This window comes from Bufo gargarizans, chromosome 3 (genome assembly GCF_014858855.1).
Source record: "Bufo gargarizans isolate SCDJY-AF-19 chromosome 3, ASM1485885v1, whole genome shotgun sequence".
In the NCBI taxonomy this organism is placed as follows: Eukaryota; Metazoa; Chordata; class Amphibia; order Anura; family Bufonidae; genus Bufo; species Bufo gargarizans.
In genome coordinates, this window is record NC_058082.1 from 51,016,221 (window position 1) to 51,035,851 (window position 19,631).

General features: G+C 44.4%; 1 protein-coding gene across 1 annotated transcript in view; it reads right to left on the reverse strand.

Moving 5' to 3' along the window:
* Nucleotides 1–3,622, reverse strand: part of FOXO1 (forkhead box O1) — a 58,486-nt gene extending 54,864 nt beyond the window's left edge. The window contains exon 1 of the mRNA XM_044286274.1: nucleotides 2,864–3,622. Coding sequence (XP_044142209.1) covers nucleotides 2,864–3,424 — 561 coding nt within the window. The 5' untranslated portion in view covers nucleotides 3,425–3,622. The remainder of the gene's footprint in view (nucleotides 1–2,863) is intronic.
* Between the last annotated feature and the right edge of the window lie 16,009 nt (nucleotides 3,623–19,631).

Below are 19,631 nucleotides of genomic sequence, written 5' to 3' on the forward strand. Positions count from 1 at the left end.
CACTAACACATGGAGAGTCACAGGTTGGAGTCCACTGGTTTACATGAATGCAAGGAACAAATGTTACGAACAGGAAACTGGTCTGAGATGAGACAATCACTGCTGGGACTCCTCGGGGACTCCACAAATAGATCAGGTCGAGCAAGGACTTTAGGTGTAAAACAGACAAATGTAAAAAAGAAGAAGAAAAACACAAACATACGAGGACTCCCTCTGCTCCGTCCATGCACAATCACTTCTCTCAGAAAAGTGTAAGCTGACAATGCTCTCAGGAGAAAATGGACGGTGGGGAGGACGTCACTACACAGGGCACTATTGTGGGGTCACAACGGGGAGCTTCCATAGGGGCAGCATACATACTGCCGCCCAGAAATATCACCCATATAGCAGAGATGGTGCCATACATAGAGCCCCCTATAAGCAGAGTATGGCAGTAATCGCACAGTATATAATATATACAGCCCCTATAAGCAGAGTATGGCAGTAATCGCACAGTATATAATACATAGCGCCCCCTATAAGCAGACTATAGCAGAACACACACAGTATATAATATATACAGCCCCTATGAGCAGAGTATAGCAGTAAATGCACGGCATACAATACATATAGCCCACTGTAGAAGCTTAAACATTAATAACACGGGCTGGAATACATACAGTCCAAAGCTGGCTATAGCAGTAAAAGCATGGTATATAATACGTACCGCCCACTATAAGCAGCTTATAGCAGTAATAACATTGCATACATAGAACCATAGCAGTAAGAACATGGTACACCCTCCATACATCCGATTACACCTATAGCGGTACACCCTCCATACATCCGATTACCTCTATAGCGGTACACCCTCCATACATCCGATTACCTCTATAGCGGTACACCCTCCATACATCCGATTACCTCTATAGCGGTACACCCTCCATACATCCGATTACACCTATAGCGGTACACCCTCCATACATCCGATTACCCCTATAGCGGTATACACTTCATACATCCGATATCTATAGTGGTACACCCTCCATACATCCGATTACCCCCATAGCGGTACACCCTCCATACATCCGATTACCCCTATAGCGGTACACCCTCCATACATCCAATTACCTCTATAGCGGTACACACTCCATACATCTGATATCTATAGCGGTACACCCTCCATACATCCGATTACACCTATAGCGGTACACCCTCCATACATCCAATTACCTCTATAGCGGTACACACTCCATACATCTGATATCTATAGCGGTACACCCTCCATACATCCGATTACACCTATAGCGGTATATCTGATTACACCTATAGCGGGACACCCTCCATACATCTATAGCGGTATACACTTCATATATCTGATTACACCTATAGCGGTATACACCTATAGCGGTACACCCTCCATACATCCGATTACACCTATAGCGGTACACCCTCCATACATCCGATTACACCTATAGCGGTACACACTCCATACATCTGATATCTATAGCGGTACACCCTCCATACATCCGATTACACCTATAGCGGTACACCCTCCATACATCCGATTACCCCTATAGCGGTATACACTTCATACATCCGATATCTATAGTGGTACACCCTCCATACATCCGATTACCCCCATAGCGGTACACCCTCCATACATCCGATTACCCCTATAGCGGTACACCCTCCATACATCCAATTACCTCTATAGCGGTACACACTCCATACATCTGATATCTATAGCGGTACACCCTCCATACATCCGATTACACCTATAGCGGTACACCCTCCATACATCCAATTACCTCTATAGCGGTACACACTCCATACATCTGATATCTATAGCGGTACACCCTCCATACATCCGATTACACCTATAGCGGTATATCTGATTACACCTATAGCGGGACACCCTCCATACATCTATAGCGGTATACACTTCATATATCTGATTACACCTATAGCGGTATACACCTATAGCGGTACACCCTCCATACATCCGATTACACCTATAGCGGTACACACTCCATACATCTGATATCTATAGCGGTACACCCTCCATACATCCGATTACACCTATAGCGGTATATCTGATTACACCTATAGCGGGACACCCTCCATACATCTATAGCGGTATACACTTCATATATCTGATTACACCTATAGCGGTATACACCTATAGCGGTACACCCTCCATACATCCGATTACACCTATAGCGGTACACCCTCCATACATCCGATTACACCTATAGCGGTACACACTCCATACATCTGATATCTATAGCGGTACACCCTCCATACATCCGATTACACCTATAGCGGTATATCTGATTACACCTATAGCGGGACACCCTCCATACATCTATAGCGGTATACACTTCATATATCTGATTACACCTATAGCGGTATACACACCATGCAGCCCATAATAAGCCGCCCCCCTGGGCCCTATTACACACAGGATCATCATGGGGATGGCTCCTCTAATCAGTGCTGTTCCCTGGAGCCCGTCTGACAGAGGGGTCCCCGGAGCCTCATCCAATCCCCAGGACCCCCCAGGTGCACTGCTGGAGCCGGCCATTTAGGAGCACTGATTTTACTGTATACACAACACTGCCTGCAACTGCTGGGGGACTACAACTCCCAGCAGGTGCACCTGGAGAGCCCACACACTGAACCTTCAGACTTCATGGTGTACCAAGAAAAGAGCAGTCAAAGAATCTGTGCCAATCCCATCGATCACTGATTGTAGCGATCAGTAAATCGTCCATGGGGAGGTCATAAGGCAGCCCCATGGAGGATTAGGAGCAGAGAGAGGTCTGAGCGATCTGGTCGCTCCCGATAACAGCTTTAGGACAGTACAGAAACGCGTCCTCACCTTCCAGCCGGCGGAGCTGTTGCTGTCCCCCTTGTCCTTGAAGTAGGGGACACTCTTGACCATCCAGTCGTAGATCTGGGACAGGGTCAGCCTCTTCTCCGGGGAGCTCTCGATGGCCTGGCTGATCAGGTCGGCGTACGACAGGTTGCCCCAGGCGTTGCGGCGGGAGGAGCTGCTCTTGCGGGGCTGCTGGGCTCCCAGGGGGGACTGGGAGGATGCAGGGGACAGCGCCGGCACACTGGGGGGAGCGTGCAGGGCGCCGGGCGGGGGGTGCTGCTGCTGCGGGGTGTGGGGGTGCTGCTGCAGCTGGGGCACGTCCTGGCACTGGAAGTCCCCGCACGGGTCATAGTCCTCGCTCTCCTCCAGCAGGCTCATGAAGTCCACATTGCCGGCGGAGGGCTCCGGCTGCAGGGAAGGGGCCGGGGACGAGTTGGCCGAATTGGCGGGGTTAAACTCAGGACGGGGTAGCGGCCAAGTGCAAGACCTGGGCCGGGATAAAGGCTCGAAGTCCGGGTCTATCTCCACCACCGGGGGCGGAGGGGGCTGCGGGGCTTCAGCCATGACTCGGCACGGAGTCCCGGGACTACGCACTAAACTTTGTAGCGAACGTTTCAGTCACTTCATGAGGCGGCGCCGCGAGGGGAGGGAAAACCTGCGTCACTTTCTCACACACACAGCGCTGACAGGACCTCTGCGTCACCCGCGCCGCACACTCCGACCGCGCTCCAGCTCCTCACTGCTCGGCAGCCGCCTGTTGAATGTCTCACTGCCCCCCCACCACGGCAACAGGCAGCAGTTTACTGGAAGCTACCGTCACGAGCTGGACCCTCCCACTTTCTACAAAGAAGGAAAGGAGGGGGAGGTGGGCGGGACGTCCGTGACAGAACGGCGCCCAATCCCAGCGTCCTATCGCTGTCTCCTCCCCCTCTCCACCCTCCTAACTTTTCCGCGTCTCTTGCCTTTACCTAGAGCGGCCGCGGAGTGGGCGGAGACGGGAAGGCGACGTCACTGCTTTAACCCCGTCGACGCCTTCCAATGCCGGTCGGATGGGCGTCGGTGATTGGCTGCGCGCTCGAAAGCCGTGACGGAAGGGGTTAAACAAGCCAGCGCCGGCTGATCCCGTGTTATTATTATTGTGGATGTGGAGTGCGGTTTGTTTATGTCCCTTGCGTGCAACGTGTCTGCAGCGCTCGTCACAAACAGCCGGCGCTGGCCAAAGAGCAGAGGGGAACGACCCCTGCCGGGCCACGCGTGCTCCCCGTGATAGCTCATCTGCAGAATAGAATCCCAGCCATAGAAGATACTGCCGCCACTGACACATTGTAGGATACGTGAAAGTGGCGTTTGTTTCTGCCTAGAGCTGTCATCCTACGTATGCCTGCACTAGACTGAGAAATGTTATACATATATTGATATGTGACACATTCCTTTTAAGTGGGTTTTTAATTTTTGCCTTTTTTTTCCGCAGCCATAACTTTTTTATTTTTCCAATCACATAGACTTGTTTTTTGCAGGACAAGTTGTAATTTCTAATGGCACAATTTTATATTACATATGATGTAGTGGGAGCTGGAAAATATTCCAAAGAGGGTGGAATTAGAAAAAACAAAACAAAAAAAAAACCGCAAATTCCACCATCGTTTTATGGGTTTCGTTTTTATGTAGGTAAATTTCTGAGCACCGTATGTGGAACTATTCCTTTCAATGGGTCCGCAAAAAACGGAAGTTACTCCGTGTGCATTCCGTTTCCATATGTCCGGAACGCAAAAGAATAGAACATGCCGGCGCTGGCCAAAGAGCAGAGGGGAACGACCCCTGCCGGGGCACGCGTGCTAAGGTGTGACAACCCCTTAAAATCATTGCAGTCTAAGGGACAAGCGATCATCTGACGATCAAATGTTGAAGTCCCCTAGGGGGACTGAAATAGAATGTAAAAAAAAAAGAATTTAAGTTTTTAAAAATATTAAATATATAAAAATTCTTATCATCTCCCTTTCCTCATTAAAAAGAAAAAAAAAACAAATTGTCCGCATTACGGACAAGGATAGTACTATTCTATTGGGGCCAGCTATACGTCATTCATATTTTTTGCGGATTCGTTTTTTGCGGACCGCAAAATACAGTCATGTGCATGGGCCCTAAGACCGAGTTCACATCAGCGTTCAGCCTTTCGTTTTTTCTGCTCTTTATAGGATGGATTTGGCACATAACGGAGCCTACGGGCCCCATAGGCTATAATGGGCTTCGCTCAGTGGAAGATTTTTGAAGCGGAGACAAAAGTTGTGTTCGGCTCAACTATGTGCCGAATCCGTCCTTTCCGTTCTCCTGCTCCTATAACAGAGCAGAAAAACGGAAAGGCTGAGCGCTGATGTGAACTCAGCCTTAGGCCTCCTGCACATGACCGTATGGTTTTCCGGTCCGTTTGAAACAGATCAGTTTTTTTGTTTATTTGTAAGTAGTGTTTCCGTTTGTGATCCGTTTTTTGTGGATCGGAAACGGAAGCATCCAATATGGTTTAAACAGTAAGTACATAAAAAATTTTTGCAGGCTCTTTCACACCTGCGTTCTTTTCTTCCGGCATAGAGTTCCGTCGTCGGGGCTCTATGCCGGAAGAATCCTGATCAGTTTTATCCTAATGCATTCTGAATGGAGAGAAATCCGTTCAGGATGCATCAGGATGTCTTCAGTTCCGGAACGGAACGTTTTTTGGCCGGAGAAAATACCGCAGCATGCTGCGCTTTTTGCTCCGGCCAAAAATCCTGAAGACTTGCCGCAAGGCCGGATCCGGAATTAATGCCCATTGAAAGGCATTGATCCGGACCCGGCCTTAAGCTAAACGTCGTTTCCGCGCATTGCCGGATGCAACGTTTAGCTTTTTCTGAATGGTTACCATGGCTGCCGGGACGCTAAAGTCCTGGCAGCCATGGTAAAGTGTAGTGGGGAGCGGGGGAGCAGCATACTTACCGTCCGTGCGGCTCCCGGGGCACTCCAGAGTGACGTCAGGGCGCCCCACGCACATGGATGACTAGATCGCATGGCACATCATCCATGCGCATGGGGCGCTCTGACGTCATTCTGGAGCGCCCCGGGAGCCGCGCGGACTGTAAGTATACAGCTCCCCCGCTCCTACTATGGCAACCAGGACTTTAATAGCGTCCTGGCTGCCATAGTAACACTGAACGCATTTTGAAGACGGATCCGTCTTCAAATGCTTTCAGTACACTTGCGTTTTTCCGGATCCGGCGTGTAATTCCGGCAAGTGGAGTACACGCCGGATCCGGACAACGCAAGTGTGAAAGAGGCCTTACTGTTTAAACCATATTGTATGCTTCCGTTTCCAATCCGCAAAAAACGGATCACAAACGGAAACACTACTGAAATATATAAACAAAAAAACTGGTGTTTTAATACGTAAAAAAATATATATTTTGAAAAGATTCTTTTCTTTACATCGCTATATTCTGACCCCCATAACTTTTTTTAGATTTGCATCCACAGAGCTGTGGTGAAGTGATGAAACAAATGTTGAATCTGCCATTTTCTTTTACGGTGTAAATGTTTTAATAGTACAGGAATTTTGGGACGCGGCAATGCCAATGATCTTTATTTTTTGTTATTTATTTTTTTCTTTTTGGGAGATGATTAGAATTTTTATATATTTTATATTTCTAAAAACCTTTTTTTTACTTTTGTTTTTACATTTTATTTCAGTCCCCCTAGGGGACTTTAACATTTGATCGTCACATCACTTGTCCCTTAGACTGCAATGATTTAAAGGGGTTGTCACACTTTAGCAAATGGCATTAACCCTAAGTTCACACCTGAGCGTTTTACAGCGCGTTCCTACGCGCTGTAAAACGCTCAACAAGGAGAAACCAATGTTTCCCTATGGGAATGGTTCTCACCTGGGCGTTTTACAGCGCGTACGATCGCACTGTAAAACGCCCGACGCTCAAACAAGTTCTTGAGCTTTTTTGGGGCGTTTGTCGCGCATTCCCGTACATAGACTTCAGCGGGAACGCGCGACAATGGGCGTTCGCTTGTCTCTGTATGCGCGATTGTAAACGCCGGTACAATCGCGCATACAGAGCGCTCATTTCAGAACGCTGAGGTCTGAACCCAGGGTTATGGTGTAGACAGTTAAAGGGGTTCTGCAGTTTTTTAAAACTGATGATCTATCCTCTGTGCACCGAAATTCTGGCGCATTACAATTAGTAAGTCTGCTCCAGTATTTTTATAATAGGGGCTGTTGAGGAACGTCTCTGGTCACATGACCCTCCATCGGTGGCCATTTTTAGGACTGGAGCACCGTGGAAAACCCTGTATTAGCAAGGGGTTGGTGGTCATGGCACTTTACAAAGAATTTAGGTGTGTACAGACCTCACCTACTGTGTCCTTCCTCCATACCATGTAGATTGTAAGCCCTCGCGGGCAGGGCCCTCTCTCCTTCTGTACCAGTTTGTAACTCGTCTTGTTCATGCTTAGTGCAATTGTCTGTATTATGTATGTGCACCGCTTATCATATGTACAGCGCTATGGAATGAATGGCGCTTTAATAATAAATAATATTAACTTTAGTGAAAAGTATCATAACGTGGCCAACCTCTTTAAGTGCTGCAGCTATTTCACATTTTCCATTGTGATACTCCTGGCCAATGGCATGTCTGTATTAATGGGATATCCTTGCAATATGCAATCACTTTTTAAAGAGGACCTGTCACCACAAAATGCAGTGTAATCTGCAGGCAGCATGCTATAGAGCAGGAGTGCTAACGTACACACACACACAGGGGGGAGGATAGTGACCACTGAGCTCCACCCTCACCCCTGGCCCTGCCTACTTGCCTCACGAGTCCTGATGACAGGGGACAACTGGACGGCAGTCCCTAACTTAGGATACGTGTGGGAAGGACAGACAAGACAAATAACGGATAGTGAACGGACTGGGTCAAAACCAAGAGGACAACGCAGTACAGAGGAATAAGTAAAGAATGGTCAGGAGAAGCCGGGGTCATAAATACCAGGAGAGTCGAGAAGTACCAAAGGAGTCCGCAAAGAGTAGTCAGGTGGAAGCCGAGGTCAATATACCAGGAGGGATGCGCAGTACAGGAGTAGCAGGCAAAGGATCGTCAGGGAACAGGATCAGGTAATTACACAGGTATCCAACAACTGCCAGGAACCTAAATTAACAGGCAACCTGTGGCCAGCAGGCTGCCTATATTTATAGTGGGGAGTGAGGGTCATGTGACGTGGCAAGCGTCACATGACTGACAGACCGACCGACCAGTCGAGCACCGAGTGATCAGCTCAGCGCTCAAGGCAGACCTAGTAGCAGGGAGCCTCCCAGCTAGCAAAGCCGCCCTGGGAACGAGGTCAAACACAGATCCTCGCTCCCGAAGCTAAGCAGCAGGTCTGTGGCTGATGGGAGACCGAGTGCGCTTTCGGCACCCCATTACAAGGAGGAGCTGACCAGATTGATATCCAGTTTTATGGTAAAAGATTCTGTAAAACTTGTAATTTATACATTTAAATCTCTGCGTTTTCTGAGCTCAATTGTACACAGGGCCTGACTGACGGCTATCTCTATACACACTTACACAGAGAATGCTATCAATCACTGATAACACCTCCCCTGTGTATAACTATCAGTGACTGACAGCTATCTCTGTATACACACCTAGGGCTCATGCACAGAAACTTATTTTCTTTCCGCTTCCGTTCCGGGTTTTTTTGCAGACCGTATGCAGAACTTCAATGGGTCCGTGTGCATTCCGTTTCCGTATTTCCGTTCACACAAAAAAAAGTGCATGTCCTATTACTGTCCGCAAATCACTGTGCGAGGCCCAATTCAAGTCAATGGGTCCATAAAAAATACGGAACGCACACGGAACACATCCGCATGTCATCCGTATTTTGCGGATCCATACTGTAGAAATGCTATGCCCAGCCCATATTGCTCATGTGTTTGGTGATTAATAAGTTACTGTTTCCGATCCGCAAAAAATGGTTTGCATACGGAAACCATACTGTTATGTTTTGTGGCACAAAACGAATCTTCTCCGCTCCTACTGCTCAATAACATGCTGCCCGCAAATTGCATTGCATTTCCTGATGGGCATAGGGTTATGTCGCACGAGAATGACGGATTGTGTCAGGAAGGATCTGTTCAGGAAAAACACGGATGGTTTTGCACAGAAGTTGAATCAGTTTTGCCTGCTATTGCGTTCAGCGTTTCCATTTTTTCCGTCCAGATTTTATACACATGCATGAAGGATAACAATCTACATCTCCCAGCAGCTGTCAATGAAAAACGCAGTGCATCTGGATTGCATTCATATGGCTTCCATATTTGATGCCCCGTTCACTTCTATGGGGCCAGGGCTACATGAAAAATGTACAACATAAAACATGTTGCGATATTTCCCAAATGCTAAGGTGATGCATGAAAAATGATGCTCAAGTGCACAGACCCATTGAAATGCATTGGTCAGGGTGTTTTCATACAGAATTTCTATAAAAGAGTACTAGAACTTTACGGAGTATCGAGACCCTGTCCAATTCGGATTTAAAGCCAGATAGGATCTGGTAGCAGACAGATTTGGCGCCATTGCCCTGTGAAGCCATCTGCACTATGTCATCTTCATGAGTAGGGGTTAGCATGCAAGCTTTCTAAAAATACACCTTACGTGCAGGTGACCACATTCTAGTTACAAATGTCTCAGTCTTTTTAGGACACCACATATTTCAGGAATGCAGACCTGCAACCTGGAAAATACCAGCGTATGCACATGCAGAATGCCTTGAGCTTTGCAGGGGATGCCCCTGGACCAGAGGAATATACTGACGGTCATAACTTATAGTTTGATGTCATCATACCTCTAGTGTCACTTATACACTGGTCACCATAAATCAGAGAGCAGCAACCTCCAGCAATCCAGTTGTGATCAAATGATGCCACTTGCATTGCTTTTCTCCGAACTCCCACAGGAGTGAATGGAGAATACTGGGAGTTATTGTTCCACAACAGCTGGAGTGCCAGAGGTTGCTGACCCCTGCCATAAATTAAGTGCTAATAGTATTGTACAGGCCATTACAGTTATGGGGATATCAAAAATGAATGATGAGAGAACCAGTTTGTTAAGAACGTTGCAATTTTTTGGCTGACAGATGAACCCAAACCTTTTCAGGTTTGTTTCAGACAATCCAGTAAAACAGCGCATGGCACCATTTTACCGCACATGTCGGCAGGAAAAAGAACTAGGGAGGAAGAAGAAGGCTTCTCACATAACCCTGAGAGGAAGTGGGGGGGGGGGGGCTTGCCCTGATTGCCCCCCAGGCTTACAGAGAGCCTGGTCGAGCCAATCAGTGCTGCAGTAGGCAAGGAGGTGCCCTAGGGCAGAACACCATTCTGTGCTGGGCTGTGTAAGAGGGTGGTTGGGTCTTACAACGGTCTTAGGGGGTCAGGGACGGTCTGTAATTAATCAAGCTTGAATTCTACTGCCAGGGACAGTGAAGGGAAAGGCTAGAATTACAAAGAAGAATTGTGTATGTAGAATAGGGACAAGCAGGAAAGCTGTCAGCCAGGGAATGAGGAGCTGCGGCTGCTGTGCCTCCTAGCAGAACTGCAGCTGCTGCAAACCTCAAAAGCCGCTACCTGCTTAAAGGAAACCTGTCACCAGGATTTTGGGTATAGAGCTGAGGACATGGGTTGCTAGATGGCCACTAGCACCTCCTGAATACCCAGTCCCCAGAGCTCTGTGTGCTTTTATTGTGTAAAAAAAAAAAAACGATTTGATACATATGCAAATTAACATAAAAGAGTCATATCTTACTTGTGTGACCAGAGAAGTCACATTTTCAAGATCTGACTCCTCTCAGGTTAATTTGCATATGTATCAAATCAGTTTTTAAACACAATAAAAGCACACAGAGCTATGGGGACTGGATATTGTGGATGTGCTAGAGGCCATCTAGCAACCCATGTCCTCAGCTCTATACACAAAATCCTGGTGACAGGTTCCCTTTTAGTGTCATTCTTTTCCCATTGTAATAGAAATAAAAAAATTTGGGGAGTGGGTGGTGGATTAAGTGAAAAATGCACAACACATGTTTTACCATCGATGTAGCATTTGAAATCTCAGTGACATCTGAAATACTAATCCGAACTCTGTGTCAGGGTATCTCCACGTAATTTTATTTTTTGTTTAAAAACCACCTCACGACCGCCCATTGACTAAAAACGTCCTTGGGCTGGTTGTTTATCTCTGAATGGACGTTCTGGAACATCCATTCAGAGATGGCAGCTGCACGCTAATCGCGCAGCTGCCGAGCGGGGGGGCAACTGTCAGTGACAGCAGGGCACCCCAGAGAGAAGGCAGGGACCCTTACTCGGTGTCCCTATACACAGCGCTCAATGAGCACTGTGTATACAGATCAGGAAGTGCCAGGGGCAGACTGACTATTCAGGCCCTCGGGCATGGACCGAGGGCCTGCGGCCACTAGGGGACAGTTAATGATTAGTGCAGGCGCTTAACTTTAGCAATTGGCGAGATGACTTGATCACCTCGCCACTTGGCTTGCTATGGCTGCCGCAGTGCTGCCCAGTGCCTCCATTCCCCCGCTCCTTGTGCTGCCTGGGTCCATCTTCCACCATGGAAGTGCCGTACCTGCGCTGCGCTCAGCTCTTGCTGCATCCCTACGCACGCACAGGCACAGGCTATTGTATATAGGGAATCCAGCCACTTGTGCTCCGCTCCCCTTCCCCAAAGCCCAGCCAGGAACACAGACAAAAAAGCCATTTTTTGTCACCTAACATCACAAAGTGTAACACCAAGCGATCAAAAAGGCATATGCCCCCCAAAATAGTACTAATCAAACCATCTCCTCGTCCCACAAAAATTGAGACCCTAACTAAGACAATCGGTCAAAAAAAAACAAGACCAGACTATGGAGACACTAAAACATAATTTTTTTGGTTTAAAAAATGCTATTATTGTGTAAAACTTAAATAAATAAGAAAAAGTATACATGTCGGGTATTGCCATGTCCGTAACAATCTGCTCTATAAAAATGTCACATGAACTAACCCCTCAGGTGAATGCTGTAAAAATAAATAAATAAAAACTGCTAAAACAACCAATTTTTTTGATCACCTTGCCCCATAAAGTGCAATAATGAATGATCAAAAAATCATATGTACCCAAAAATGCTACCAATAAAAAAATCATATGTACCCAAAAATGCTACCAATAAAAAACTTAAACTGTTCCTGCAAAAAACGTGCCCCTGCACAAGACGGTTGTCTGAAAAATAAAAAAATATGGCGTTCAGAAAATGGAGACACAAACTGCTCAAAAATGCTTTATTATGTAAAATTGAAATAAAGAAAGTAGACATATTTGATCTCATTGCCTTCACAACAACCTGCTCTATAAAAATAGCACATTATCTACCCTGTCAGATGAATGTTGTAATAAATAAAAACAAACAGTGCCAAAACCTTTGGTTACCTTGCCTCACAAAAAACGTAATATAGAGCAATTAAAAAATCATATGTACCCCAAAATAGTACCAATAAAACTGGCACCTTATCCCCTAGTTTCCAAAATGGGGTCACATTTTGGGAGTTTCTACTGTAGGGGTGCATCAGGGGGCTTCAAATGGGACATGGTGTCTAACAACCAGTCCAGCAAAATCTGCCTTCCAAAAATCATATGGCGCTCCTTTTCTTCTGCGCCCTGCCGTGTGCCCTTACATCAGTTTACGACCACATGTGGGGTGTTTCTGTAAACCGCAGAATCAGGGTAATAAATATTAAGTTTTGTTTGGCTGTTAACCCTCGATGTGTTAAAGAAAAAAATGGATTAAAATGGAAAATCTGCCCAAAAAGTGAAATTTAGAAATGTCATCTCCATTTTCCTTTGGTTCTTGTGGAACACCTACAAAGGTTAATAAAGTTTAAAAAATCAGTTTTGAGTAACTTGAGAGGTGTAGTTTCTACAATGGGGTCATTTATGAGGGGTTGCCGCTTTGTAAGCCCCCACAAATTAACTTCAGAACTGAACTGGTCCTTAAAAAAGTTGACTTTGGAAATTCTTAAAAATTTCTAAAATTGCTTTTAAAATTCTAAACCTTCTAGTCTCCTAAAATTAAAATTACATTACCAAAATGATGCCTACATAAAGTAGATATATGGGGAATGTTAATTAATGAATATTTTATGAGGCATTACTATCTGTCTTAAAAGCAGAAAGATTCAAATTTAGAAAACAGTGAATTTTTGCAAATTTTCGTAAACTTTTGGATTTTTTTAATAAATAAAAAGGTAAAACATATTGACTCAAATGTACCATTAACATGAAGTACAATGTGTCATGAGAAACAATCTCTGAATGGCTTGGATAAGTAAAAGCGTTCTAAAGTTGTTACCAAATAAAGTGACACATGTCAGATTTGCTAAATTAGGCCTGGTCAGGAAGGGGGTTAATGGCCCAGTCTGGAAGTGGTTAACAAGTTTTAAAAACCATATAAAATACACAGGGTAACGGACAAAAACATCAGTGATTGATAACATAATATTAGAGCTAAATCTGTTTTGGGTTATTAAATTTATTAAAACCAGCATATACGTGATTACTACAACCATATGGATACCAGCCTTAGTCGATTTGGTTCTGTTTGGTCCTCCTGGTTCTGACCCGGCTCGTCTGACTCTTCTTGCTACGCTGATTGGTGTGATAATGACTCTGGCTTTGACTACTGGCATTTAGTGATAAGCGGCAGGTGCCATATTAAATTTTGACGAAATTCGCGAATATTCAATAGAATATTCGTTTTATATTAGTCGAAATCTAATATTCGTCATTATTCTAGTTATCGCGATTAATATGCAATTTAAATAATCGCGTATTGCGATTTTAACTTAAAGGCTACTCTCCTATTGAAATAGCAATGCGATTAATTCAAGTTATAATAATCGACTTTCGATTTCAACTTAGCACTGCTATATTCCATCTTCGTTAATTCCAGCCTAATATGGAATATAGCAGTGCTAAGCTGAAATCGCAATTCGATTATTATAACTTGAATTAATCGAATTGCGATTTCAACTTGGACCTGGTTTACTATGGTTGGCTTGGTAGAATTAGCGAATATGACGAATGTATTCGTTATATTCCACAAAACGAAGATAACGAAGTATTATGCATCTTCGTTTTAGCTACCTATTCATCAACTTCGCTAATTCTAGCAATCATATAGGAAAGTTTACTATAGAGACAGCTAAGTTTAATTCGCTATGCGATTATATTACTTTGCTTTTTTTTTTAATAAATAGAATAATTATAATACCTGATAATTATTATAATTATTCTATTTATAAAAAAAAGCAGCAAAGTAATATAATCGCATAGCGAATTAAACTTAGCTGTCTCTATAGTAAACTTTCCTATATGATTGCTAGAATTAGCGAAGTTGATGAATAGGTAGCTAAAACGAAGATGCAGAATACTTCGTTATCTTCGTTTTGTGGAATATTACGAATACATTAGTTATATTCGCTAATTCTACCAAGCCAACCATAGTAAACCAGGTCCAAGTTTAAATCGCAATTCGATTATTATAACTTGAATTAATCGAATTGCGATTTCAACGTAATTCTCAAATCCGACAGTACATTCTAGTATATGGAGACATTCCCATGGTGATGGGGATGCTCCATGAGCACAGAAGTCGGCAGAAGCGGCAACGGGCACTGACTGGAGCAGCCAGGAATCCAAAGGACAGGTAAGAACAACTTTAGGGAAGTGGGAAAGAAAAAAATATAACAATAAAAAAAAAAGAATATTCAAAATATCGAATTTATAGCACTATATTCAAAATATTTGCGAATTAGCGAAGTGCCGATATTCGCAATTTTTTTTTGATATTCAAATATTCGCGCTGAACACTACTGGCATTCCCCTGACTATATACAGCCTCTGGCGATTTGGTTCGGTTTGGTCCTCCTAGTTCTGACCCAGCTCATCTGACTACTCTATTATTTGTGTTTTATCTTTGTGAATTGTCCTTGTCCATCCTGCACTTATTTAGTATAGGGACTGTCATCCAGTTGTAGGTCACTACTAGGGTGATTGTACAAGCAGTCAGGGTAAGGGGCTGGGTGAGACTAGGGCCGTACTTATCCCTTTGTGTGTTCATCATGCTTGCCGTCATTATAGAACCTTGACCATTACTGTGCACACCCAGAGTTGTGACAGTAGCGCACAACATTATCTGTGAGTGATAACATGATATTAGGTAGCAGACCTCAATTCATCTCTATTTATTTCTATCTCCACACGAAACGAAAGATCTAGAGCCAGAATGTAGGTAGTAGCAGCACCAGCTATCTGGCCAGAAGTAGTAGTAGTAGTCCGGAGTTGTTCCTGGCTGCGGAAATGCAAAACATTATCATTGAGGAGAAAGAGGGTGAGATTGTGTATTGGATGGCTCACTCCTCTCAGTCGCAGCTGGATGACATGGAGGTGACTTCAGAGTCTGACACCATGTTGTGGGGCCAGGGGTCACAACATTCCTACTGCTCCTCTGCTTGCAACCCCAGAGAAGGCTTTAACTGGAGTCCTGTCACTGCCTGCCCTGTGAGAGATTTGAGAAGATCGGTTAGACTTGCAGCATGTGAGTCTATCTGACAGGTCTTTTTTCTGACAGGTCTTTTTTTTTGTTTCCCTTCTGTTTGTTGTTATCGGCATTATCCCGCCCTCTCCACAGGTTCTGCTTGTTAGCTGTTTAAGAGGCTCTATTTTAGTCCGCCTCTTACTGCTGACTTGGCAGCTGATATTTTTCTGCGCGAGTTCTACATGTTGTTTGTGGATCCTCTACTTCCCGCTCGTCTCAAGCTAAGTCCTCCTGTTCTCCCCTTTGTGAATGTGTTGCTTCTAGATCTCAGGGATAGGGCTGGTCCCTTCACAGTGAAAGGTACTGGCTGTCTTATTCCCCGCTTCCTAAGTTAGGGTTTGCTTCAGTGTCAGCAGGGCTTAGGTTCCAGCGTATGAGTTTGTTCACCATCAGGACTTGCTCATACTGTCAGCAGTCAGGCAGAGGCTCAGGGATTGTTAGGAGGTTACCATTCCCTCCTCCCTAACTTTGGGGCCTAGTCTGTTTACCTGTTGCTGTTTGTTGACTTGGTGTTCCTCTTATCCCCACTTGCCGTGACAAGTCCTCTCTGTCTTCATTGCCCCTTCCAAGTGGGGCGCCTTCCTTTTTCCTAAGAAGTGGCAAGAAAACCCTACCTCTTCCTACGGCAGATACTCAATAGAGTCTCCCTGTTGACGACTTGTGTGAGAGCAGTCAGCATTTGTACTGCCCATAGATATCACCGTAACGACTGGCTCTATAAAAATATCATATGACTCAAAACTAAATAAAACCAGTGCCAAAATAGCCATTTTTTGGTCACCTTGTCTCACAAAAAGTGTAATACCAATCTCACATGGCAAAAAATTAGCCTCGAAATAAGACAATCGCCCCAAAAATTCAAAAAAATATGGCTTTCAGAAAATGGCAACACAAGATAAGATTTTTTCAAAAATGCTTTTACTGTGTAAAAAAAAAAAAGACAAAATAATATACATTTTAGGTATTGCTGTGTCCATAACGACCGGGTCTATAAAAATATCACATGATCTAACCAGTCAGGTGAATGCTGTAAAAAAATAAAAACAGTGCCAAAACAGCCATTTTTTTGGTCAACTTGCCTCACAAAAAGTATAATATCAAGCGATCAAAAAGTCCTACATACTCCAAAACAGTACCAATAAAACCTTATCCCACAAAAAACAAGCCCCCAATCACAATTTTTTTTTTCACGCTATACTTGTGCGTTGCATGAAAATCGCAGCATGCTCTATATTGTGTGTTTTCCACGCAACGCAGGCCCCATAAAAGTGAATGGGGCTGAGTGAAAATCGCAAGCATCCACAACCAAGTGCGGATGCAGTGCGATTTTCACGCATGGTTGCGAAGATGATAGTCTATTCACTGTATTATTTTCCCTTATAACATGGTTAGGCCTCATGCACACGACCGTTGTGTGCATCCGTGTCCGTTGCTCCGTTTTCCGTGATTTTCTGCTGACCCATTGACTTTCAATGGGTCTGTTGAAAACTCGGAAAATGCACCGTTTGTCATCCGCGTCCGTGATCCGTGTTTCCTGTCCGTCAAAAAAATATGACCTGTCCTATTTTTTTGACGGACAACGGTTCGCGGACCCATTCAAGTCAATGGGTTCGTGAAAAAACACGGGGACACACAAGATTGTCATCCGCGTCCGTGATCCGTGTCAGTTTTTTTCCTATCATTTTCAAGGCAAACTTGACTTAGATTTTTTTTTCACTTTTCTGGTCTGGTGATCCTCCAAAAATCAAGGAAGACACACAGAAGAAAAAACGGACACGGATCACGGAACAACGGAACCCCGTTTTGCGGACCGTGAAAAAATGCTGTCGTGTGCATGAGGCCTTATAAGGGAAAATAATAGCATTCTTAATACAGAATGCTTAGTAGAAGGTCAATTGAAGGTTAAAAAATAAAAAAATATAACTCACCTCCTCCTCTTGATCGCGTAGTTGCCGATCTCGTCTTACTTCTTTAATCATGAGTTGCCGGCTAAAGGACCTGTGGTGACGTCACATCACATGGTCCATCACTGTGGTGATTGACCATGTGATGAGCTCAGTGACGTCACCACAGGTCCTTTGACAGGTCCTGAAGAAAGAACAGGAGACCGGCAGCTACGCGATCAATTGGAGGAGGTGAGTTAATTTTTTATTTTATTTTTAACCCTCAATTGACCTTGTACGAAGCATTCTGTATTAAAGAATGCTATTATTTTCCCTTATAACAATGTTATAAGGGAAAATAATTACATCTACACAACACTGAACCCAAACCTGAACTTGAGTGAAGAAGTTCGCGTCTGGGTACCACATTCAGTTTTTTATCACGCGCGTGCAAAACGTATTGCACCTGCGCGATAAAAACTATACAACGGAACGCAATTGCAGTCAAAACTGTCTGCAATTGCGTACCTACTCGCGTGTGTTTGCCGCAATGCCTAATCCGGGCACGCTTGTGTGGAAGGGGCCTAAAGCTGTAAGAAGAAGTTAAAACAGTGCCAGAACAGTCAATCTTTGTCACCTCACTTTACAAAATGCATAGTATAGAACAATCAAAAAGTCATATGTACCCCAAAATAGTACCAATGGAAAAGTCACCTCATCCTGCAAAAAATGAGCCACATAAGACAATCGCACAAAATATATTTTTTTAATTATGGCTTTTAGAAAATGGTGATACAATAACGATTTTTCTTTATAAAAATGCTTTGTGTAAAAGTGGTAAAACTTAAAAAAAACTATATAAACTTGGTATCTCTGTAATGTTACTGACAGCAGAATAAAGATAATGTGTCATTTTTCCCGCACAGTGCACACCTCAACAACAAAACTCCCAAAATAATGGCAGAATTGTTGTATTTCTTTATCCTGCTTCCCAAAAGGTAAAATAAAAAGTTATCAAACAGTTGTATGTGCCCCAGAATAGAACCAATGATGATGGCAATGCATCCCAAAAAAAATAAGTCCTCACATGGAGGAAAACGTATGGTTGTCAGAAAAATGTTGCACTGGTACCCCAGAGACTGTTCAATACCAACATGGTGTCCATAAACCAATTCATAAAAATCTGTGCTGCAAAAGCCATATGGTGCTCTGTCCCTTCTGAGTCCAGCGGTGTGCCCCTACAGCAGTTTTCAACCACATATGGGGTGTTTTCGTATTCAGGAGTAAATTGGCAACAAATTATGGAGTGCTTTTTCTCTTGTTACCGCTTGTGAAAATGAAACATTTGAGGCTGAAGCAACATTTTATTGAAAGAAATAACATTTTTTATTTTCATAGCCAAGTGTTTCTAAATTTCGTAAAACACCTGTGGGGTCAAAGTGCTCAGTATGCAGTACGCAGCCCTGCAGGGTGAGCGAATGTGAGGTCACAGGGGTAGTTACTAACCAAAGGTGTTTTTGGTACTCACAGTTTTCTTATATACCCTGGGCAGGTGTACAGCAGTGATGGAGAGGCTGGCACATGGATCCTCTGGGGCACTCTCTATGTATAGGGACCAGGCCGGGTGGTAGGTGAGGTGCCCTGGGTGTTGTAGGTTTAGTGTGCCGTATGGCAAGATCCCTTAAAGTTCGTGATGCCAGTGCCGGTAACGGTGGCACACCGATTTGTTGTAGGAATAATTGAGGAACACAAGTTGCAGTTAACCAGAACTTCCTTTTACTGAACAGTTCAACTATTTACAGTCTTTAGTTAGTTCCACATGTAAAAGGTTGTAACAGACAGGCTTTATATAAACGGCAGGCAAAGTCCTTGCAAGATACTCAGAGGGAATAACACTTACAGATCAGGCTGTATTTTCCTCAGTTCCTGTCTGGCTTTCTCCAAGGTCCGTATGCCCTTTTGCTGGCTTTATCCTTTGGTAGGGAAATCTTCCTCTGGCATATGTCTCCTTGCTGTAGAATATCCTTCTGCCCTTCAGCTCTCTGTATAGCTGGATAAAACTTGGCTCTGCACTGTACTTTTAAAGGAACTTCAGGAGGCAACTTCTTCCCCTGGATGCAACTTCTAAGCTTCTTTGCTCAGGAAACTCAGGCAGGCTAAACTGCACTCCCCCTTTCCTGTCTGGGCCTAACTATATATACTAGGAGATT